The 24,197-nt window shown below is 44.8% G+C and overlaps 1 protein-coding gene across 3 annotated transcripts in view; it reads right to left on the bottom strand.

Moving 5' to 3' along the window:
- LOC129383766 (uncharacterized) overlaps positions 1-24,197 on the bottom strand; it is a 644,189-nt gene that overhangs the window by 18,077 nt on the left and 601,915 nt on the right. For 2 of the 3 annotated variants that reach the window (XM_055068539.2, XM_055068538.2), the window contains exon 10: positions 23,134-23,404. The exons of the other annotated variant lie outside the window; for it this stretch is intronic. In XM_055068539.2, the coding sequence (XP_054924514.1) occupies positions 23,224-23,404 (181 nt within the window). In that variant the 3' untranslated portion in view covers positions 23,134-23,223. Of the gene's footprint in view, positions 1-23,133; positions 23,405-24,197 lie in introns of those variants that run through there. 3 annotated transcript variants of the gene reach the window in all.

Below are 24,197 nucleotides of genomic sequence, written 5' to 3'. Positions count from 1 at the left end.
GCGCCCTTTCCTCCTCACCCGATGCAAAGGTCTATAAGTCGCAGGCGCGACAGCTGTGCCCAAACTCTATGTCCAAAAATTCGCGCTGGAATCGGCCGTTCGCACCCCCCGTGTCTCGGTGGGCTTGACACTGGGAGTTTTCGAGCGGCCGCAGGCCGGGATCGCTTTCTTGGCGACGTCGAGCATTCAGACACCGAATCTCGCGTTCCCTTGACAAACTAGGGATCCTCGACTGAGCGGCGGCGACGCATCGCTTCTCGCTTGGCAGTACGGCGCTCTTCCTGGTCAGCCGCTTCTTCTTCGGCTGTCTGGCCTTTCTTCGGCCTTCCCATGGCAGCAACACGTACGCACGGAGCAGAGGAGGCGAGAGGTGTGCCGCCGCGCCGGCCCGAGCTTTTACTCGCCTGTGACGTCACGACTCCACCCTACGTGCGTGGGATGCGTAGGTAACGTGGCTCGGTGCTCCCGCAGGTGGTTGCTAGGCAACGCGAGGCGGTACACAGCTGGGCTCAGTTTTCTGATAACGCTCTACGGCGGAACGAAAGCTTAAACAGCTCCGGTGTTAAAAAGTCGCTATAATTCACACTAAATGTGTCCAGTTGAGTTTAACTAATGCAGACATTTTATTTTATGAACACTCTAGTATAGGTTAACGTGAAGTAAATCAGCTACCAAGCCGTTTAAGCTTTCATAGCGAAATAATTAGCGCGCACAATCGACAAGGACACAGCGAAGAGGGGCACACGAGCGCTTACTCACAACTGTATGTTCTGTATGTTATGTTCTGTATCTTTCCAAAAATAAACAGTGGTCAGTAAGCGTTCGTGTCGATTGTGCGCGCTAAATATTTCACTATGAATTCGTATCAACTCGCCGAACTATCAGTTCTGCTGCCGTTTAAGCTTTGTGTAATGTCCGCGCAGGTGGCTGATATACATAATGAATGTACCAACAGTGTGCAGGGGTCTTTATTTATTTATTTATATTTATTTATTTACTTTGATTTATTTATTTATCCATTAATTCGTTCATACTGAAATACCCAATGGGGATTCTGTCAGGGTAAGTTATGAAGCAGAACTGATTGCAAGATTTGCAACAATGTAATAACTACCAGGCCTGCCAACCTTAAGATGTAAATACTACCGCCGAAGGCAAGAAGCACCAAAGGTTTGTGAAAAATACTGAAATTTCTTTCATTAGTGAAGACGCATAGTTTAATAAAGATATTACCTGTAGGGACGCTTCAATGATGCATCAAGATATTCATATAAAAATTATATGCATCACAGAAAAACGGCAATGTTCGTGAAAAATGCATGTCATGACAGCCAAAATTTATCCTGCCATTTTAGCGTTGGCGCTGCCGCCGATAGGTCAGAATAATCTGGCAGGTCGTAAAAGTAAGGCTCTAAGAAACCCCTCAAAAGCTATACGCGTATATTGATTCATGTCAGTTTTAACTTAATTAGGAAGGAAATGAAAAGGCGGAAAATTATTGGCGTCAATACGATAATCGTAAGCAAGCTCTAGAAATCGGGCATTTTAACATAAAATCGTAAAAGTTGTCAGATATGAAATACAGACACAAATTAGGGCCTAAAAAAGAAAAAGAACAAGATTCCACCACACTATTTTTGAAACAAGAGTCAGCAATTGGTTAAAGAACTTCATCAATGTAGTTAGGCTATTCCACTCTGGGGAAAGAAGGAGTACACTTGAAGCACTTAACGCATATGCGAAAGGGAGTAGCTCAAACCACGCTTTTCTTCGTTGGCCATATCCGGATGACAGAAATATTTTGATGTATCAGAGTTGTACTTCCCATAAATTGCCTAGCATAAAATTAAGACGGGAAGAGAAATTCCTCTGGGACAATGAAGGTAAATTAGCCTGAGCCAAGAGAGACGTTATTGAGGAGTGTCCCAAAGTGTTATATGTAAAGCGGACAGCAATTTTTTTTGTAGTCTGTTTTGTCAATGTCAGTTTTAGTAAAACAATCTCAACCTATAGAAGCAATGTCTACTAGTGGTAGTACAATGGTTTTATAGGCTAGCAACTGAACAGCCGCGGTTGATAATTTTAAAGCTCTTCAAAGAAATAACAGCTTCAATATTTAAAGTGAGTTGTTTCAGCAAGAAGCATGCTATTTGCACAAAAGCTAAATTTTAGAGGGTTTCGTTTCAGAGTAATAGTTATATAAATTATTTCCTAAGTTTGTTCCCATTTGCCAGAATTGACACCATACAATAATCTTCTGGAAGTCGTGATTCAGCTTTTGTTGGTCCGAAGCACTTTGACCTCCATACAATCATAACTGTAAAATTTAATATGATAAATAAAAGCGACCCACGCATGGTTCCCTGTGGGACGCCAGAGTCCACAGAAAGTTGTTCTGAAAAGAGGCCTTTGTAAACAACATATTTCTGCCGGTTTCTTAAAGCTATGCTGACAACCAAGTTATATATTGGGTGTTTGAGGAATTCATTGAATTTATAAAGTGACGTTTTGTGGTAAACCTCATAGTAGTTGCGTCAATTTGCTTACCATTATTAATTGCTGACAAGAAACCATGAAGTGTTTAAATTAGGGGGGTAGGTATAGAATAACCTTTTATAAACTCGTGTTGGTATCATACTAATATAATTGCAAGACGTACGATGACAGCTTATATTTTGCGTTTACTTTCAGATTGCAAGATTGCAAATACAGCATGATTCAAAGGAATAGAACTAACCTAGCTTCCCAAGCACGAAAAGGAACTTAGTCTACACTATCCCTACATTTTTCTGATTCTAGATGTTCGTGATAGGAAAGCGTAATTCTTCGCCGTATGTTGTTAACACGGCGATGACAATTACCCGAGCGTTATATAGGTCAAATACCACGCTTCCACTCTTGTTCTACCTGAAAGCCGTCATTAAGTATTATTTGGTTTGAAAGCCGTGAGAAACGGAAGCGATTTGTTCAGATTCGCGTGAATGAGCTCAACCACTTACGCGTTGTTATATAGTCGATGTAAACATAAAATTTATTTCAATTGGTTTTGGTAAATTATATATTGCTACGCTTGCAAACGTCCTCCAATCGAATGCATTTACTGATGCCTCAGAACCGGCCAGCGTTTCAACTTATTAAAATTGGTGTTGTAGAGAATGAAAAAAAAAAATCTATTTTGAGAGCGCAATGGGAAGTCTGTGATTAAACACTGTGCTGTGAAGCGAAATTACAGAGTGAAGACAACCAATGTGAAGGCAGCCGTTACATCAGCATGGTCATGGAGCGTATGTGTCATACAGCGAGCTTCAGCGGCTCACATGTATATGTTTTTAATAATGAACTGCGTTATAGGAGGCCATTCTTCAGGCGACTTTCCAAGCTTCAAAAAGGCACTTAGTCTACACTATCCCTACATTTTTCTGATTCTCGATGTTCGTCATAGGAAAGCGTAATTCTTCGCCGCATGTTGTTAACACGGCGATCACAATTACCCGAGCGTTATATAGGTCAAATACCACGCTTCCACTCTTGTTCTACCTGAAAGGCGGCGTTAAGTATTATTTGGCTAAAATGTCGCCAATATTTTATCATTAAAAATTGTTGGCTCTCCCAAAATCGAGAGTAAGTGTAAGCGTGAAATGTCAACCGATCAAGCAGATTGGTTTGAGAGGATACTAGTCGCAATATTAAAATGGGTGTAGTTTAGGTTCGCAACGGCACACCCCACAACACCACACCACACCGCACGACGCAATACTGTGCACTGGTCCATATGGAGGCTTCCCAGCTTAAAAAAAAAAAATGCAGATCCCACGCGCTGTGGAAATCGACGTAAGCGAAGCTTTGTCTGCTGTTTGCGTTCATTGACGTTATTTGGCGGTGATATATTGACGGCATATAAAAGTCGTGACCGGATGTGAAATGCTACCTTGCCTGCTCCGCTTGTGTTTGTCGTTCTTGCTCCGCTCGACGCTTTATGCGAGCCTTCGTCTCGTCGGGACTAAGTCCCCACTTCAGCGCCGTTCTGGGTTTTAGCGTTGTAGCTCACAAAACCTACCTCCTCTCTCTCTCTATTCCTCTGCTGACATTCTCCGCACCTCCTCCCTCTACTGTCGTTGCTGTTGCGGGCCAGCACGGAGACAAGCGCGGCCGCTCCAGCACGGCATTTGTTAGGGGTCACGCCTAGTTAAGCGTCCAGAGGGCATTGTGTAGGTGCGACGCGGCGTAAATCTTGACACGAGGTTTTCTGGTCGTCCTTGTGCCACACTCCTGTCGTGTACCAACGCGATAGCGTTAAGGGCCCCGTGTCGCAGAAAATCCGGTGTCGACGTCGCGGGTGTCGCTAGGCGTATCATTATTCGGAATCACAACGCGCAGGTCCTCCAGGTGGCGCACACCTTGTCTTACATTCTTTACAAAGTTCACTAGGGTTGAGGATTGGGCGAGTTGGAATGCATTCTAAAATTGGTACAGCGCAACATACGAAGGAAGAAACAAGCCGAGCCGGCCACATAAAGGAACGGATAAAGGAAAGGAATAAACCAGTTGGAAGTCAGCGCTCTGTTCCTTCATCTGGCCGGCTCGGCTTGTTTCCTTCTTTGTGTGTTGCGCTGTACCAGTTTCAGGTTCACAAAGTTATTCCTCAGATTTTTGCGAATGACAGCTAATGAACAAATGACATGAAACCGAACACCGACAGTGCATGCCTTTTATGTTTTTGTGACACGGCCACATCTCGACCAGATCCCAACGCGGCCAGTGTTAGTGGCGTGCGTCTCAACTACGTCCTGAAGTGGCCGGCGTTAGCGGCGTGCCGGACAGCAGCAACAGTGGGAAAGTCGAAGGAAGAGGAAAGAAAGCTTCGCTTTAAAAACCGGCTTAAGGCGGCTCGACAGGCAGCGAAAGACAGCAGGGAGACTGATCGCACTGCTCAGCTAGAAAAAAAGCGCCTGAAGGAGGTGCCACCAAACGTCTCGGCAAATCTCGATTCTTGCTCCGTGATCTCGACGCAAGATGTCACGTGTTGGGCCGCCACCGAGCAAAGGGCTGGCTTCACGGAGCAATCGCTTGCCAACGGTGGCTGCGTGACGTAATGCTCTCTCCTAACTTTTACAGTGGAGCTGTTAGAACCTCGCTGGGTTTCTCATTGCGTCCGCAGCTTCGCCGATCTGGGACAGAGAGAGCTGAGAGAGAGTGAACGCAGAGTATAAAAACAGCATCGCGCAGCAAAGCGACGCGGGGAGGGTGGGTGGAGCCTGGCGGGGGAGAAGGAGCGGCGCGCAAGCGAGCGAGGGACGCGGCCTGGATGCGTGCCCTCTCAACACCCTCTAGAGAACTTAACACCCTCTAGAGAACTTAAGGCCTTCTGGCTGACCCTCTCCCCTTGAGCTACGTCACGCAGAGGAGGCCAACATAGAAGTTCCGTGCAGCGCGCTGCGAAGCTACTAGCGGCGCGCACGTCTTAAAAAGAAGCGCGGAAGATATACAATAGTTAACCCCGCCTATTCGAAGAAGACCGAGGCGGCGACGGCGGCGACAACAATTCGATTAGTTCCAGGAGCCCTGCCGCTCCTTGAATAGCTTCGGGGATAAACAAGTCCCGGCATGCTCAGCCATGCTGCCGCATGCTTCCGAACGCACATTATTATTATTTTTTTTTTCTAGACGTGACCAGTGCCTGTAGTCTCAACATTTGTGCTGTGCTTGCGATTGTGTGTACCGCGAGTCTTCATTGCCCCGGAATGTGGAGTGCCATGCAAAGATATGCCTAATAAGTGCGGCGTGCCCAATTGCCGGAGCAATTACAAATCGGGGGAGAAAAATCACGTCTTCAAGTTTCCGCAAGATGAAGCCCAGAGTGCCTGGATTAGGGCGATACCACGTGCAGATTTCATTGTATCGCCGCACTCCAGGGTAAGAAGTTCAGCACTTCTTTAAATAGTTACTTTTGAAAAATACGGGAAGGCTAATTGCTCAATTACAGAAGGTTCCTTTAAATGAGGAATGTTAGAATAAAATTTAGAACAACCTTTAACTTCCTTTTAGGTTTCTGAACTTCACTTCATTGAGGCCGACATCGTGCGGCAGTTCTCTCACCTCGACGACCTTACAAGGCACACCGTCACTGCACCACTCTCACGCCTGCGTCTTCGTCCAGGCGCAGTCCCATCAAAGTTTCCTCAATGTCCACCTTATCTTTCGACGCCAAGCACCTCGAGGGAGGATTCTGATTCCAAGCGCATGCGTCTCGAAGCTCCTTCTTTGAAGAAAGCGTGTGAAGTGTCTGCTGAAGCCTTCAGCAAGGAGAAGGAAGCGGATAAGATTCTAAACCTAGAAGACCTGATGCAATTTATAACAAGCAAAAAGTCTACATTCAGGAAGAGGAATTTACTAATCTGCCAAACCAACGTCGTTTAGTCACTGACCTCACGCTTGAACTGCTCGTCAGTGATGATTCCTCAGAGTTCGACGCTTGCGAGGATGGACACAAATGTCAATTTGTGTTAAGGCAACTTTTGCGGTGTAGGACGAATATTTTAATGAAGAACTACTGCTGCAAGATGAATGACAAAATATTGAATGCCAATGCTAATGCAAGTAAGAGAAAAGCTGAAACCCTGCGCAATAAGGCAGCTGTTTCCTTGTAAATAGCTGCACGAATGTTTTATATTCCGTTTCTATACTTATTTGAGTTGTTGTAAATTAGCGCACTGTGGTAATTAGTGCGTCGACAGCGAAATTATTCATTTAAGCATATTCCAGATTGCAATAAGTACGTGTGTCCCCAATTAAATTGTTCATACGCAATTGTGAAGCTAATAGAGTGCGTTACGTTCATCATTGCCGCGCCATAAAAACCAACCTCTTCTCCATTGCCGCGCCATAAAAACCATAGATACAGAAATACGGAAGGAAAATTTTTTATGGATTCAATTTATTTTAAGTAATAGCTATGATGTGTGGGGTATAATAAATAATAATAATAAAGCGCGACGCTATAAAAAGCTGCTGGAATCAATACCTGCACATGTTTTACATAGCTGTTTTGTATCTGTGCCTCTAAAATGCTTTGTAAGGTGCCTGCTGCTCATTCCGCAGTTTAGACTGAAGAAAAAGTGTGGAGTGGTCAGTAAAAGCATACGGCTGCTAGGTGAACCAAGCCGCGATCCCTTCATTCAACCCGTATCCCCGAGCTTGCCGATGGCCTCTTCTCCATGACGTCACTCGCCGAGCACTTATTATTATTATTATTATTATTATTATTATTATTATTATTATTATTATTATGAGGTTTTACGTGCCAAAACCACTTTCTGATTATGAGGCACGCCGTAGTGGAGGACTCCGGAAATTTCGACCACCTGGGGTTCTTTAACGTGCACCTAAATCTAAGTTCACGGGTGTTTTCGCATTTCGCCCCCACCGAAATGCGGCCGCCGTGGCCGGGATTCGATCCCGCGACCTCGTGCTCAGCAGCCTAACACCATAGCCACTGAGCAACCACGGCGGGTGCTCGCCGAGCACTCAGGCCTTCTTGTCTAGGAGGTGTTCTACTCCGGCGGCTGCTAGGGTGCCTCGACATCCTCCTCGCCCGCCGCTCCCTACAGACTGGAGACAACCGCGACGTCTTCTATGGCGTTGGCCACGAGAATCGCGGACGCCGTAGGGACGCGTTGTCGGCGCTCGTGTGTCTTGTGAGCGGATTGGCACTAGTTTACTGGCCTTCCCCCAGCTCCACTTGGCTCTGGTGTTTCCGATAGCAGGATCACGCACAATGTTTTCCTTCCTCCATGAAGGCAAACCAGCGTATCAGACGCTTCTGGCGCCACACCACACTGCAACTCGGCGAGAGCAGTAGATCCCCAGCAAATTCCAGTTCCCAGAATTAAAGTGTATGGTGCCATGTATCTGCCTTCTGAAAGTCTGTCGGAAAGTACAGATAAAACTTCAGCGTACTAGAAGTTACAGCTTGAGTGGTATTGTGAACAAACATTAGGAAGAACTTGGAAGCAAACTCTTTTGGGCAGCAACTAGCGTATGTAATGCGGTCCTATACAAAAGCTTGGGGGCCAGAGACCACATTTTCTTTAGTTTCGACTGGTTGCCCGGATAATCCCGTTTTGTTCGTGCAACTAATCTAATTGACCCGTGCATAGTTTCGTACATATCAGCCTGGGCACCATGCATTGCGTCGCGGTTGCTTAGGTGAATAAGCTATGGACGAACCAGCGCCCGTTCAACTCCGAACGAAAGCCCAGTGCTTTCTGTTCAATGTACCAGCTTCGACGCCGGTTGACGCCATCATTGACTCCATCGATGAAGTCGTAGGTGCCGTAGGATTGCAGTATCTGCAACATCACGGCGGCAACAACTTGGCAGCTTTCCACTCCGCGGCTCCGGCAGCCAAGATGGCGGCAAAAGTCTCTCTGCTGCTCGCCAACAAGGTCGTACTGCTGGAACGCATGGACACTCCAGTGGTTTATGTGACGGTGTATCGTCTTCCACCTTGTGTCAATGACGACGTCCCGATTGCTGCACTTGCACCGTACGGCAAGTGCAGGGGCATTTCCGACGTTGTCTTCAAGGACAGGACGGACATCGGCAATGGCAGCCCACCGGTCAAGCTCGAGATGGTAAAACGTCAACCAAATTTCATCATACTGACTGGCTTTCGGGTAATGCTGGAATACAAAGGAATGAAGAAAGTGTGCTCCAAGTGCGGAGCAGAAGGTCATTTTGGGGCCTCCTGCACATCATCTCGATGCGACCGATGTGCCATTTTCGGCCATACGACTGCAATGAGCAATGCACCATGCAGACGTTCCAATGGCGAGTACGCCACTATTGACTGTGTGCTACACCACATTCATATGCTGCTGGCAGCAACGCCCACCCAACCACCTCTAAATGAATGAATCAATGAACTTTATTTCCCTTTTAAGAGAGGGGAGGGACCGGGGGTAGGGAGGTTTATATACTCCAGTCCCAGCAGATGTCCGTCACAACATTATGTGGCTAGACGTCCGTCTACCAGTCGTGGTAGGCCTCTGCTACCTCCTCAGCCCACCTCAGGACTTGGTCATGTAGGGTGGGATCGGAACTGCGCAGGGCAGTCTCTCACAGCTCCTCGCTACTAACTAATGGTTTGAGGGTGCGGGGGGGGGGGGGGGAGCTTTAAAGTGAAAGCTTTACTGGCCGTGAACTTGCGATTTCGCTGTGGCCGTGCTCCAAGGAGGTCCAGATGGCTCCATCTGGTCCAGATGGCTTACCAGTCGAATTTTACCGGTGTTGCTGGGCAGAAGTAGGCAGTGCCGTAGTATCTGTTTTCACGAACAGCAACTGACTGGAACGGCCTTCCCCACCATGTCGCTGCCATAACCTGTCCATCCACATTTTCGACTTCTGTGAACGCCTGCATCTTGTAAACCTCACGCCTTATGTAACACCCCGAAAGGGGTCTTTAAGGAAAATAAAATGATGTGATGTGATGTAACGGAATTCTTGCACGAGAAGGTATTCCCAAACCGTTTACTTCGGGTCGCGTGATGCTCTTGCCAAAGCCAGACTACAACCTTGCAGAACCCTTACCCTGGAGGCCTATAATGCTGCTCAAGACAGACTGTAAAATAATGACAACCCTAGTGAATTGCACGAAGGTATTATTGCCTACAATAGTTAGTGTACATCAAACATGTTCCGTGCCTGGTCGGGGTATATTTTAGGCTCTCAACACGGGCTATCATACAATACACAACAACACGTGAAGCTTAAGCAGTATTGGTAAGCTTGGACCAAGCCAAAGTGTTCGATCGCTTAGAACACCAGTACTTATTTGAGGTGTTACGATGCTTTCTCGAACTTTCCCGAAGAGCTTGTAGATATCCTGTAGATGTCCACAAGGTGAGCTACTTAACAGCACTATAAACGAGAAGAGAGGGGGTTAACCGAGGGTCCCGATTTATATTAGTGATATCATGAGAAGCCAACAAACACTGACACCAAGGACAACATAGGGGAAATTACTTGTGTTTAATAAATGAAATAAAGAAACGATAAATTAATGGAAATTAAAGTGGATGAAAAAACAACTTGCCGCAGGTGGGAACCGAACCGAATGCGAAGGTTGTGGGTTCGGTTCCCACCTGCGGCAAGTTTTTTCATCCACTTTAATTTCCATTAATTTATCGTTTCTTTATTTCATTTATTAAACACAAGTAATTTCCCCTATGTTGTCCTTGGTGTCAGTGTTTGTTGGCTTAACAGCACTATGACACATAAGTTTGATGTGAGAAGGGGAGTGCGGCAGGGCTGTCTTTCGTCACCTATATAGTTTGTGCTTGCGATTGACCCGTTGTTAAGGTGTTTTAGAGAGAACCCGTTTTAAGAGGTATTTTTATGCCGGGAACAGGGTGCACAAAGGTATCAGCGTATGCGGATGACATTACTTTGTTATTACTAGACGGGGACAGTCTTGTAGAGGTATTTCCTATTTATAATCAATATGCATCAATGTCAGTGGGTAAAAAAAATATGAGGAAATGCGAAACATTAAAATTAGGTCGCGCTGTGGTAACATTACCAGGCGGCATTAAACAGACCGAGTATATGTAAATACTAGGTATCAAATTTTGTACAAGTAGTGCTTCGCCTCACACATGGCGAGACATTGTCAGCTTTATTAAACAACCGTCGAAATGACTGCGTCGCCACTACCACTGACAAAACGACCTTTCTTTATTAAGAACGTATTGTGCAGTAAACTGTGGTTTGCTGCAAGGTTACTACGCGTAGCGAACTGACTTGTATTCTCACGGTTATGGCTGAGCAAGTCGCAATACGTAGCGCAGCATCTTTTGCGTCTGCCAAAATCCAGCAGATGATGGAGCTTGCCGTGCATAGTTACATTTGGTAGCTGCTGTGCACTAAGAGTACATGTTATCTATTCGATGATGCTGAGTACCCAGGTAGGCCACTGCTCCTTTATTGGCTGGGCCATTACCGTCGAACGCTTATGCCGCAGAGTACAGGCAACTTGCTTCCGACAGTGGTAACGCCACCATAGCCAGCTTGTACAACTAAGAAATACAAAGTAGCGTGCGACACCAGTGTCAGGGTTATGCGAAATGTTGTGTGAGACAGCTGTACCTCCAGGGACAGCTACTACACAAACATGGACAGCCGTGCTTTCACCTGATTTGCCCTCTTAAGTGAAGGATCTTCATTGGCAATATCAGTGGGGCCTTCTACCTACACGAGACAGGCTTGAACGCTGCGATATGGTAGCGCATGATAAATGCATACATGGCGCACAAACAGAGATCAACACGCACGTAGTAAAGGAGTGCGTTGTAGCACGCACCTTCTGGAAGCTAGTTGCAAGGATGTTTGGAATATTCATCAGGCCGCCACCACACCGGCGAGATCGGTTTCCGAGTCTAGTCTACTACAGCGCTAGCTACGTTTTATGCTGCTTCCGCAACATTGAAATCTCGGCAGTGAAATACAGCAATGTACCCCAGAATGTCCGAACTACGGGTGATAGTATGGGGTCATCTCGAAGAACAGTTTAATCTCGATGAAGGAGAGTTTCTTCGCCACTGGTCTACGCGGTACCCAGCCGTCTCACGAGGCAAAGTCTTCCTACCGCCAAAATGATGCCAAAATTCTGTGTGCCTGAGCAGAGACTTTGTACTTGTTTGTGCTCGCGGTGTCATTTATGAATTCGAGGCTGACAATGATGCTTTTGCATGTACGCTGTAAGGATGTGTGTGCGCGTGTGTGTGTGGCAAAGCTAGCGTCAAGCAGACATCATTTACTATTCCGTTTGTTCATCTATTTTGTTTATATCAAGTATGATGTTATTTTATATATATATTATTCAGGTTTCCTTACAGGTTCCGTGAGGAACATTGACTAAGGGGGGCGAGTGAATCAAACAAGCTTAACAGAAGCAACGCTGTATCAAACAATACGATGTCATTCCACAGTACAAATAAACAAAAAGTTAACATGAAACAAGTACACTATAGTTACAAAAAGGTTTTGGTTTGCAAAGGCGCCACAACGCAAGAATGTAAAATACACAAGGGGTGGAGACGGCATGTTCAATGCGCAGGCAACAGGCGCACGGCAACAACTGGTATGGTAAAAACAAAACAAAATGGCGACAATACCCCTCCACGTATTCACAACGAAACATCGTTACAGTATTTAAGATGTATAAAGCTGATACACTTGGTTGTGGAACCATGCGTGATCGGTTACTGAAACGATTTCGTTGGGAAGATCATTCCATAATGTTATTGCTCTGGGTAGTGTCGATGAGTTGAATGCTTGCGTGTGGCCGTAGATGCGTTTGAAAGAGCGTTGATTGTTTAATTTATTGGACATGCGCATGGGGAATTCGAGGGGTAGAGGTAAAAGATAAGCGCAGTTCATATACTTGTGTAGCAAACAAACGATAGCGACAGAACGACGAGTATCTAAGGATTCGAGAGTATTATCAGTTTTTATTTGAGTTATTCTGAGATGACGGCGGTATTTTTGAGAGATGAAACGAGCAGCACGGTTTTTTATCACTTCGATCATGGAAATTCGATATTTTTGATGAGGAGACCAGATTGATGATGCAAACTCGAGCTGAGGACGGACATATGTTAGGTAGGCAAGTTTACGGACATTGGTCGGGCAGTTTCGCAAATTACGACATAAGTAACCCAAAGTTCTGGAAGCCCTGGCGCAAGGCCCAGGAAAGATAATGTATTAGATGCACGCCCAGGTACTTATATGATGAAACAGGTATACTACTTAAGACATATGTAAAGTTGGAATTATCGCGTTTGCGTCTGAACGTGACGAGCCTGCATTTAGACAGGTTAAGGGACATAGACCAGATTTTGCACTAATTGGAAATAACAGTGTTAAGGTCATTTTGCAGAGCGATGTGGTCTTCGACATCCGTAATTTTACAGTACATGATACAATCATCCGCAAATAAGCGCATGCATGATGATATGTTAAGCGCTAGGTCATTAAAATAGATCAAAAATAAAATGATATAGCTATATATGCCGTTAATAATGTCACCTATCTCTATTCAAATGAATTTCTAAGGCTAAGGAAGGTTGTAGTAAAAAGAATCCACAATGATCTACATGTAGATACGCCAAATACCTACCTGGCTGCGTCTGTTGTACCAAAGGGTCTCCGCATCGTTACAAAACCAGCTTTGTCTGACATGTCTGAACGCAATAACGCTAGATGGGTTAACATACATGCTAACATAACAAATGCTTCACTACAACTCACTGGAGTTGTGTTGGATCACTATCATTCTTCCAGTAAGAAATTCAAGAACCAAGAAAGTAAATTGCAGCAAGTTTGAACTTGTAATCTACCCCATCATCTGCACTAGAGGCATTCGAATAAAAAAAACGTAAAGAAATTCGCACATTAAAAGCCAGGAAACTCTCCGTGACGGTGTTGAGTGCTCTTGTGCAAGTCAGGAGAAAGTATGTAATTCCGCCCCTTTTCAAACTAAGCTTCTTAAAGTGCACTCCGTTATTTCTTCGTCATCCTCTGTTAAGAAGCGTTCCGATCGAGAGCAGAACAATATTGTTAATATCTCGGACATTTTGCTAACAGCTGTTAAATTGAATTATGGGGTTTTACTTTTACTAGGCACGCCGTAGTGAGGGACTCCGGAAATTTATACCACCTGGGGTTCTTTAACGCGCACCTAAATCTGGCAACGTTTAACGCTAGAACGTTATCTAGTGAGGCGAGTCTAGCAGTACTATTGGAGGAATTAGAGGGCAGTAAATGGGATATAGGGCTCAGTGAAGTTAGGAGGCCAAAAGAAGCATATACAGTGCTAAAAAGCGGGCACGTCCTGTGCTACCGGGGCTTAGCAGAGAGACGAGAACTAGGAGTCGGATTCCTGATTAATAATAACATAGCTGGTAACATACAGGAATTCTATAGCATTAACGGGAGGGTGGCATGTCTTGTTGTGAAACTTAATAAGAGGTACAAAATGAAGGTTGTACAGGTCTACGCCCCTACATCTAGTCATGATGACCAGGAAGTCGAAAGCTTCTATGAAGACGTGGAATCGGCGATGGGTAAAGTCAAAACAAAATACAGTATACTGATGGGCGATTTCAATGCCAGGGTAGGCAAGAAGCAGGCCGGAGACAAGTCAGGGGGGGAATATGGCATAGGCTCTAGGAATAGCAGAGGAGAGTTATTAGTAGAGTTTGCAGAACAGAATAATATGCGGATAATGAATACCTTTTTCCGCAAGCGGGTTAGCCGAAAGTGGACGTGGAGGAGCCCGAATGGTGAGACTAGAAATGAAATCGACTTCATACTCTGCGCGAACCCTGGCATCATACAAGATGTAGACGTGCTCGGCAAGGTGCGCTGCAGTGACCATAGGATGGTGAGAACTCGAATTAGCCTTGACTTGAGGAGGGAACGGAAGAAACTGGTACATAAGAAGCCAATCAATGAGTTAGCGGTAAGAGGGAAACTAGAGGAATTCCGGATAAAGCTACAGAACAGGTATTCGGCTTTAACCCAGGAAGAGGACCATAGTGTTGAAGCAATGAACGACAATCTTATGGGCATCATTAAGGAGTGCGCAATAGAAGTCGGTGGTAACGCCGTTAAACAGGAAACCAGTAAGCTATCGCAGGAGACGAAAGATCTGATCAAGAAACGCCAATGTATGAAAGCCTCTAACCCTACAGCTAGAATAGAACTGGCAGAACTTTCTAAGTTAATCAACAAGCATAAGACAGCGGACATAAGGAACTATAATATGGATAGAATTGAACAGGCTCTCAGGAACGGAGGAAGCCTAAAAGCAGTGAAGAAGAAACTAGGAATAGGCAAGAATCAGATGAGTGCGTTAAGAGACAAAGCCGGCAATATCGTTACTAATATGGATGAGATAGTTCAAGTGGCTGAAGAGTTTTACAGAGATTTATACAGTACCAGTAACACCCACGACGATAAGGTGAGAGAGAATAGGCTAGAGGAACTTGAAATCCCACAAGTAACACCGGAAGAGGTAAAGAACGCCTTGGGAGCTATGCAAAGGGGGAAGGCAGCTGGGGAGGATCAGGTAACAGCAGATTTGTTGAAGGATGGTGGGAACACTGTCCTAGAAAGATTGGCCGTCCTATATACACTATGCCTCATGACCTCGAACGTACCGGAATCTTGGAAGAACGCTAACATAATCCTAATCCATAAGAAAGGGGACGCCAAAGACTTGAAAAATTATAGACCGATCAGCTTACTGTCCGTTGCCTACAAAGTATTTACTAAGGTAATCGCAAATAGAATCAGGAATATCTTAGACTCCTGTCAACCAAAGGACCAGGCAGGATTCCGTAAAGGCTACTCAACAATAGACCATATTCACACTATCAATCAGGTGATAGAGAAATGTGCGGAATATAACCAACCCTTATATATAGCCTTCATTGATTACGAAAAAGCATTTGATTCAGTCGAAACCTCAGCAGTCATGAAGGCACTACGGAATCAGGGTGTAGATGAGCCATATGTAAAGATACTGGAAGATAGCTATAGCGGTTCCACAGCCACCGTAATCCTCCACAAAGAAAGCAACAAAATCCCAATAAAGAAAGGCGTCAGACAGGGAGATACGATATCTCCAATGCTATTCACAGCATGTTTACAGGAGGTATTCAGAGACCTGGAGTGGGAAGAATTGGGGATAAAAGTTGATGCAGAATACCTTAGCAACTTGCGATTCGCTGATGATATTGCCTTGCTTAGTAACTCAGGAGACCAATTGCAATGCATGCTCACTGGCCTGGAGAGGCAAAGCAGAAGGGTGGGTCTGAAAATTAATCTGCAGAAAACTAAAGTATTGTTTAACAGTCTCGAAAGAGAACAGCAGTTTACGATAGGTAGCGAAGCACTGGAAGTGGTAAGGGAATACATCTACTTAGGGCAGGTAGTGACCACGGATCCGGATCATGAGACTGAAATAACCAGAAGAATAAGAATGGGTTGGGGTGCGTTTGGCAGGCATTCTCATATCATGAACAGCAGGTTGCCACTATCCCTCAAAAGGAAAGTGTATAACAGCTGTGTCTTACCAGTACTCACCTACGGGGCAGAAACCTGGAGGCTTACGAAAAGGGTTCTGCTGAAATTGAGGACGACGCAACGAGCCATGGAAAGAAGAATGATAGGTGTAACGTTAAGGGATAAGAAAAGAGCAGATTGGGTGAGGGAACAAACGCGGGTAAATGACATCTTAGTTGAAATCAAGAAAAAGAAATGGGCATGGACCGGACATGTAATGAGGAGGGAAGATAACCGATGGTCATTAAGGGTTACGGACTGGATTCCAAGGGAAGGAAAGCGTAGTAGGGGGCGGCAGAAAGTTAGGTGGGCGGATGACATTAAGACGTTTGCAGGGACAACATGGCCACAATTAGTACATGACCGGGGTAGGTGGAGAAGTATGGGAGAGGCCTTTGCCCTGCAGTGGGCGTAACTAGGCTGATGATAATGATGAAATCTTACGTGCACCTCGTGCTTAGCAGCCCAACACCATAGCCTAAGCAACCACGGCGGGTCTAACAGCTGTTGGGTGCAGTGTTCTGCGTCGTGGTCTCAATTTTCGCCCAGCTACAGGCAGACACAGTGAATTTCAACTGCTGAAAAATTTGGGTAATTTCGCCCGTAACCTACGCTTACGCGAATACTTCCATAACCAGCCGAATTAGAGCTATTCGAAAAACGCGTTACCTTCTGGCAAGTACTGGGTCCCTCCTTCACAACGCGATAGATGCTTGGATATCTATATCAAAGCAGTACAGCGTTCAGCAGTTGTATCAAAAACAAGCGCCCTTCCGCCGTAATTTTTCCGCCAGCGAAATGAAAGCACTAGATACCCTGTCCTCTCGCTCTGAACAATCCAGGTTTGAAAAAAATTGCGCAGCCATAAAGAACACTTTAGTGAAAGAAAATTATCCACCACAACTAACTGACGACGCAATAAAACGCGCAGACGTGCATGACCGTATATATATAGGACGCTTCTGTCCATTCTGGAGAAACCGACTCCCTCGCCCCAGAGAAATCTTGTCCTAACCCATTCTGCGTCAGTCCCGCGTGTTTCAGATGTACTAAAGCAGCACCAAAATATTCTAATGGAAAGTGAACACCTCAAAGATATCTTCGCTGAACCGCGTAAAGTAGTATACCGTATAGCTAGAAATATTCAAGATATACTATCATCATCATCTAAGAATGACTGCCCTGACGCTGTCGGAAGCCATCCTTGTCGAAAACCGCAATGCAAAGTATGCCCCTACATGTGTACATCGCAGCAGGTCAGTACTACCACTTGAAACTTTCATTAAAAAAAAACAAAGGGGACTGCAATACTAAAAACGTAATATATATGCATGAATGTACACTGTGCAAAAAACAGTATATTGGACAAACAGAAGGGCCTTTTAGATTTCACGGTAATACGTTGCTCAACCTACCCATCTCAAAACACGTACATCTCCCTGACCACTCATCTGAAAGTTACGTTGCTTGAATCGGGATTTGGTTCAAATTGTGATACAGAAGCCCGTGAATCCTTTCTTTTCTATAAGTTTGATACCATCGCGTCGGGTTTCAATGAAAGTGTTGGAAAATTGAGTTGCCTGGCCGCATAGTCCGTCACATCTTCCCTCGTTTCCCTTCTTTTTTACCAGTATGGCACTATATTGCCCTCCTACTAGCACGTGACTATTTTTCGCTTTTGTTTCCATTTGTTGTTCTTGATTGGTGACATAGCACATATTCGGTGACGTTTTTTGCTGTCACCTGATAATTACTTCGAATTTCATATTTTGTGCGTATCTTGAAATGATGTGTGTGCAAACGCCATCTGTTTAGACATGTATCAACTGTTCGTCAGTACGATTGACACGCATTCTCCTTGCGCATTTTCTTCGGTTTTCATCTTTATGTGGTTGATATGCGGATGCACATAAATTGTACCTACTCCATGCACTGTATTCTGATGAAGGCCGGACCCAGGCCGAAACGGCAATAAATCGCTTCATACGCGTCTACTTCGCTGTATATATATTTATATATATTAGGTGTCATATCAAGTCGACGCCATCATCAGGCTTTTATCCGCAGCTACTTAAGCGCGTGTCGACTGTGTGGTCATTCAGTGGGCATGTGAGCGCGGCAGCTACGCGGATCCGGCAACCTTTTTTGTACTTTCTGGTGCAGATCTTACCCGCCAGAACGACTACATGTTCAAATGAAGAGCCACAAGCCTCGACGAATCTGCTGGACATGCGCACGATTTTCCTGTGGCGTTGCCCTGCCTCTGACGCGCTGACCGGATGCTCGGATGCTTTTTTACCGAATCTTTTTCTGCTAGCGCCTGCCTCACCGACGCCATCATCAGGCTTTCACCCGCAGCTACATCAGCGCGTGTCGACTGTGTGGTCATTCAGTGGGCATGTGAGCGCGGCAGCTACGCGGACGCGTCATCTATTTTTGGGCTTTCTGGTGCAGGTTAGTCCCATTTCATCGCTGTACTCTAAGCGCACAAGCAATTTAAACCTGCTGCTGTTTCGATGCCCACGTGTTCTTTTTGACATTGCGTGTGAATGCTATGATGTTACCAAGTTGTTGTTAGGAGGAGTTGAACCCCGGTCCTCCAAGAAAGGATCCGAGTGAAAACGCTAGCGACGTTGTGGCGCTGTTAAAATCCCTTAATGTGAAAATTGACAGAAATCACGCCGAGGCTGTACCACAACTTAACGAAGCGAAAGAAATTCAATTGAATTTAGAATAGCAAATAACTCACATTAATGATCGTCTCATCACCGTCTAAGACAAAATGGCTGTTTCAGATGGTTGTGCCGGAGTCATTAACTCCGATTTAGTACAAACTGCTGTGCTCACGGATGAAGCTACAGCTCACGGATGAAGGTGTTTCTCATGCTCATAAGTTTGAGAAATATCTGCCAAATACACGCCGCCCCATTATCGCCAAGCTTCCGAGTTTTAAGGTGAAGGATTCAATTTTCACGGCTAGATCAAAACTAAAGGCAGCCAGCATCAGCGTTACAGAGCATTATTGCATTTGCACTCGTACACCCCGGAAAAAGCTGTCTCAATTTGGGAGGACTAACAGTAAACACTATACCGGTAAATACAATAAGCTTTATATGAAGAATAAATGTTATATGTACGTGTCTTCCACGGATACTGTTTGCAAAGTTGATGCTCCTGTTGTTCGATCCTTTCACAACCGTAAAAGCGCCTCCCGGGGTCATAATTCCTCTCTGTCATAACAATCACCGGAACCCATTCCTTCTAAAAGCGAAATTTCACGTCTTTTTTCGAACATACGTGGCGTTGTCATCAAGTGTGAAGATCTATCATCATTTATTGACACGTGCAATGACGATGTCATCATACTAACGGAAACCTACCCGCCGTGGTTGCTCAGCGGCTATGCTGTTGGTCTGCTGACCACGACGACCGCATTTCGATGGGGGCGAAATACGAAAACATCCGTGTACTTAGATTTGGGTGCAGGTTAAAAAACCTCAGGTGGCCGAAATTGCCGGAGTCCTCCACTACGGCGTGCCTCATAATCAGAGAGTGGTTTGGCACATGAAACCCCATAATTTTATTTTAACGGAAACCTGGTTATCTTCAAAGATATGCAACACCGAAATATTTGAATGTGAAAAGGATTTCAATTTTTACCCATGTGACCACAGTGATAGAGCAAGAGGTGGCGTCCCAATCGCTGTGTGTGATAACTTTCACTCCATTCACATTCCTGTCGTTAGCACTTTAGAATTAGTGGGCACGTGTATTCGCGTCAGTCACCGTGACACGATCTTTTGTGCCAGCTACCGCTCACGAACCGCATCTTTATCTTTTGGTTCTGAGCTTCGTGACATATTGAATAGCCTTATACTCAGGTACCCTTACTCACCGATATTTTTAATGGACGATTTTAATCTTCCTAAAATAATGTGGTATGGCATGTATCCAATACCCTTTGTTACTTATGGCTTAGAAGAGGATTTTGTGAACCTACGTTATAACTTTAACATTGCGCAACTAATTACTCAGTCAATGCGAACGACGTCTACAAGTGCCAACATACTTGACCTCGTCCTCACTAATTTCCCCGATGTTGTTACCTCCGTCAACATGTTGCCTGGCCCAAGTGAACATTGTTTCATTAACGTTATGCTAGAGGGCAACATCAACCAAGTTCCAGAGGAACGGAAATATATACGGGATTATTCTAAGGCTGATTTCATTTCGATTAAGTAGGAATTATCACATTTCATTGATGACTACAGGCCTAATTTTTCTGAATGAACTACAGAGTATAACTGATATTTGTTTAAAAATAAAGTGAAGTACCTGATCAATAAATTTGTGCCACTGCGTATTATTCCTTGCGGAGATCGTTGGGCGTGGTTCAATACTTCTTTAAAATGCCTTCTCAATAAAAAAAAGCGCACGTTTCGCAAAGCTAAGCGATCGTACAACTCTGAGTTGTGGAATAAATACCATCTCTCATTTTTAGCATTTAAAAATGCAGCATGTGAAGCGGAGGATGTTTTTTCAATAAAACTCTGCCATCATTACTTATGAAAAATCCTAAAAAGTTTTGGAACGTAATTGGTGGTACTATAGATATTACAATCTCATTAAACAGCAATGACGGTGTCCCTGTTCCACTTTCCCAATGTGGTTCCTTGTTAAACGAAACGATAGCAATGTCTTTTTCCCAAGTGTCAGCTATATCCCAAGTGTCATCTGTTTATTGTAGAATGTATTACCCACCGATGGATCCTGTGCTTATAGATTCTTTTGGTTTGTTCCACTCAATGAAAAACTTGAAATTGTCTTCAGCATGCGGAACGGACGGTATCAACTAAAAATTTTTGAAGAACACCACAATGTACTCCTCTATTATATTAACAGAACATGTTTCACAGTCCATCGCTTCTGCCCAGTTACCTGGCGATTGGAAGGTGGGCAAGGTGGTAGCGCTTTTCAAGTCTGGTGACGCCAATTCATCATAGAATTACAGACCTATATCATTAACTAGCATTCCTTGCAAACTATCAGAAGATATGATTTAGTCGTGTTTATTTAATTTCCTCGAGTCTAATGCATTCTTTACGACGAAACAGCATGAGTTTCGTAAATCATTTTCGTGTGAGACGCAACTAATTTGCTTGACCAATGAACTTTTCGCTGATCTTGACAACGGGTGTTTTGTCGACTGCATAATTCCTGGGATTTTCAGAAAGCGCTCCGCCTTGTCTCTCACCCTCGACTTCGTTTAAAGTTAAGCAAATTAAACATCGATCCTAACATTTCCGCCTGGATTAAAAATTTTCTTTCTAATAGAAGGCAAATTGTGATAGCTAACAATTTTGATTTGTCTTCTTGTCCAGTTACTTCCAGTGCGCGGCAGGGTTCTGTCCTCGGCGAACTTTTATTTTTAGTCTACACTAATGGCCTGGATAATGTAGTTCAATCATCCATCAGGCTATACGCTGATGACTGCATAGTTTATCGCGTAAGATCATCTGACACTGATCTTGCAGCACTTCACACTGACCTCGACGCTATAACTAACTAGTGCAACGCATGGCAAATGCATTTTAACATTAAAAAGTGTAAAGTAATGAGAAGCTCCCAAAAAGCTTCTACGTGTAATCCTCCTCTTTATCACATTGATGGCTCTGTAATAGACAAGGTTACCACGTATAAGTATTTAGGTGTTCACCTGACTGCTAACCTTTCTTGGCAGACCCATGTTAATTACATCGTTAACAATGCTAATCGTACGTTAGGTTTGTTACACCGCAACTTTTCAAGGGTGACATATTCTCTTAAATTAACATTATACGAAACACTTGTAAAGTCTAAGCTTGAATATGCATGCGTTTTGTGGGATCCTAGTAAAGAATTTCTTAATAATCAATTAGAATCAGTACAATACCGTAGTGCGCGTTTCATTCTGTCAAATTATTCCCGCTTTTCATGTGTATCGTCAATGAAACACATTTTGAAACTTCCTAACCTTTATCTGCACAGAAAAGTGTTTCATTTATCCTTATTTCAGAAGATTTTTCATAATCCACATCTGAAAAATGAACTTCTTAATGAGCCGTCTTATTTGTCATATCGTACTAACCACCGTCATAAAATTGAAATCCCTTTTTGCCATGCTACCTTAACTTCCGATTCATTCTTGCCAGACATCGAGGGAATGGAACGCCTGCCCACCTCCATCGTCGCCATTCCATGTGTTTCTGCATTTAAATCCGCTGTCGACAATTATTATTGTAAACACGAGCCGTCAACAATCACAACAATTATGTTTTTTTTTTTTTCACTCCCTTCTGTAACGCCTTCGGACCTTGAATGTAATGAAATAAATTATTAGATGCATTACATGAGCTATACGTTATATTGCACTTTACGGTGATACCACAGTTGTACGCGTGCCTACGGGTGAATGATTTTTTTGTCAACTTGTCCGGATGTTCTCGTTTGAGTTCCCGGATAACGGTTCATGCTTTTGGCCTAAGGTCACTTGAAGATCGCCGACAACGGGCGCTGAAAGCATTTTATGCTTAAGAGACACCGGTCGCTAACAACACCAATGAAATGGCAGCATAGATTATAAACAGTTAGCTTAAACGGCCTCAACAAACGCTGGATGGTGCAGGCTGCGGAATATGGTTTTGGACTGCCCGAGGACACGCTTCCTCAGCAATGCAGGCGTGCAAGGCGCGTGGTGCAGGCGGCTCGCACCGCGATGAACTTAGTGCGGCCGGCCGTGCATCATCTGCAAGGCTTCAAAGACAATCCTCGCTGCCTAAGTAGGCAAACCCTCCTGCGCCTCCCCCCCATTCCCCCACGGTAGATAGGCCTATGTAGCGTGCCGCCTACGGCATTTTACAACCACCTACGGCACCACACCATTCTGGTATAAAGCTGTAAATATGGCGCGTAGAACAGGTTGGGTTACAGAATCTTCGATTCATATTGGGAATAGGCTCCGAGTACTAAACGGTGTCGCTACACTATGATATTCCAAGAACGTTCCAGTCGGCAAGGACTCGGGCGAGCTTTGGTATATGACGTCGCATTCTAATTTCAGCTATATACTGCAACAGTGGCGCAATAGAAACCACCGCTGAATGTAGTGCTACAACTTGTACTTGCCATTGTGTAGGGTGTGATACTCGTCCCCCAAGCAGACGGCCCGCCTGAGATGCTGCCCTTAGGTGCCTTGAAGGTGTGGGTAATCGTCACCATTATGGTGATTGGGTAGTTTCTGGAATAGAATAGCCAGCAGTGAGTGTTAGCGCAAGAAGTAAACCTTGCCGACATTTTACTGGATGTAACATGAGTATGACTGCTAATGGCCCCCTGTTTGTATTACTGCAAAGCAGTCACCTAGCCAGTGTGATGCCGTTACGCTTCACTATGTTGCAGTCTAGCATCCTGCCTGCCTGCCCCTGCAGGTTACCCTTGCTTGTGACGATCACTTGCCTATCTCTTCTACGCTTTTCAACACGCTTCTTCCCATTCTCTATAATTCTTAATACCATTGCTCCCTCAACAAGCATCACAATTCACATTCATCCCGGTGACATGACGTGTGTCGACGTCGTAGTCTACGTTTAGCATTGTATATATGTTTGATTTCTGTTTGTATTCCAGCATAACTGTTATACCAGCATAAGAATGCTGCAGTGCACAACTGGGACGCCACAGGAAAAACTTGTCCTCCTGAAGCCAATAAAGAAAGCCTGCGCCATCGAACATCCTACAAATTTAACGCGCAAGTGGCACATATCAGTGGCTCAGACTTTTCGAACCACGTGACAATGGCCGTCTCAGAAGGTCCCGCGAGGGAAATAAAAGAGCCCTGACAGCAAGCTGGGTGGCAAGACGAGTGTGACAAAAAAAAAAAAAAGAAGTCACCGCCCAAGCACTCCGTACAGATGGTTAACCACCGAACCTGAGACGTGCGGCCCCGGTGTTTATCACTGGGTTAATCACGATTGTTCATTAAACGACGGCTTGGTAAGCTGCCGGATCCTCGGTACGCAGTTGCTGCTTGC

The sequence above is a fragment of the Dermacentor andersoni genome, chromosome 9, assembly GCF_023375885.2.
Source record: "Dermacentor andersoni chromosome 9, qqDerAnde1_hic_scaffold, whole genome shotgun sequence".
Classification (NCBI taxonomy): Eukaryota; Metazoa; Arthropoda; class Arachnida; order Ixodida; family Ixodidae; genus Dermacentor; species Dermacentor andersoni.
Note: the sequence above shows the minus strand (reverse complement) of the source record. Positions and strands in the feature narration are given on the sequence as shown.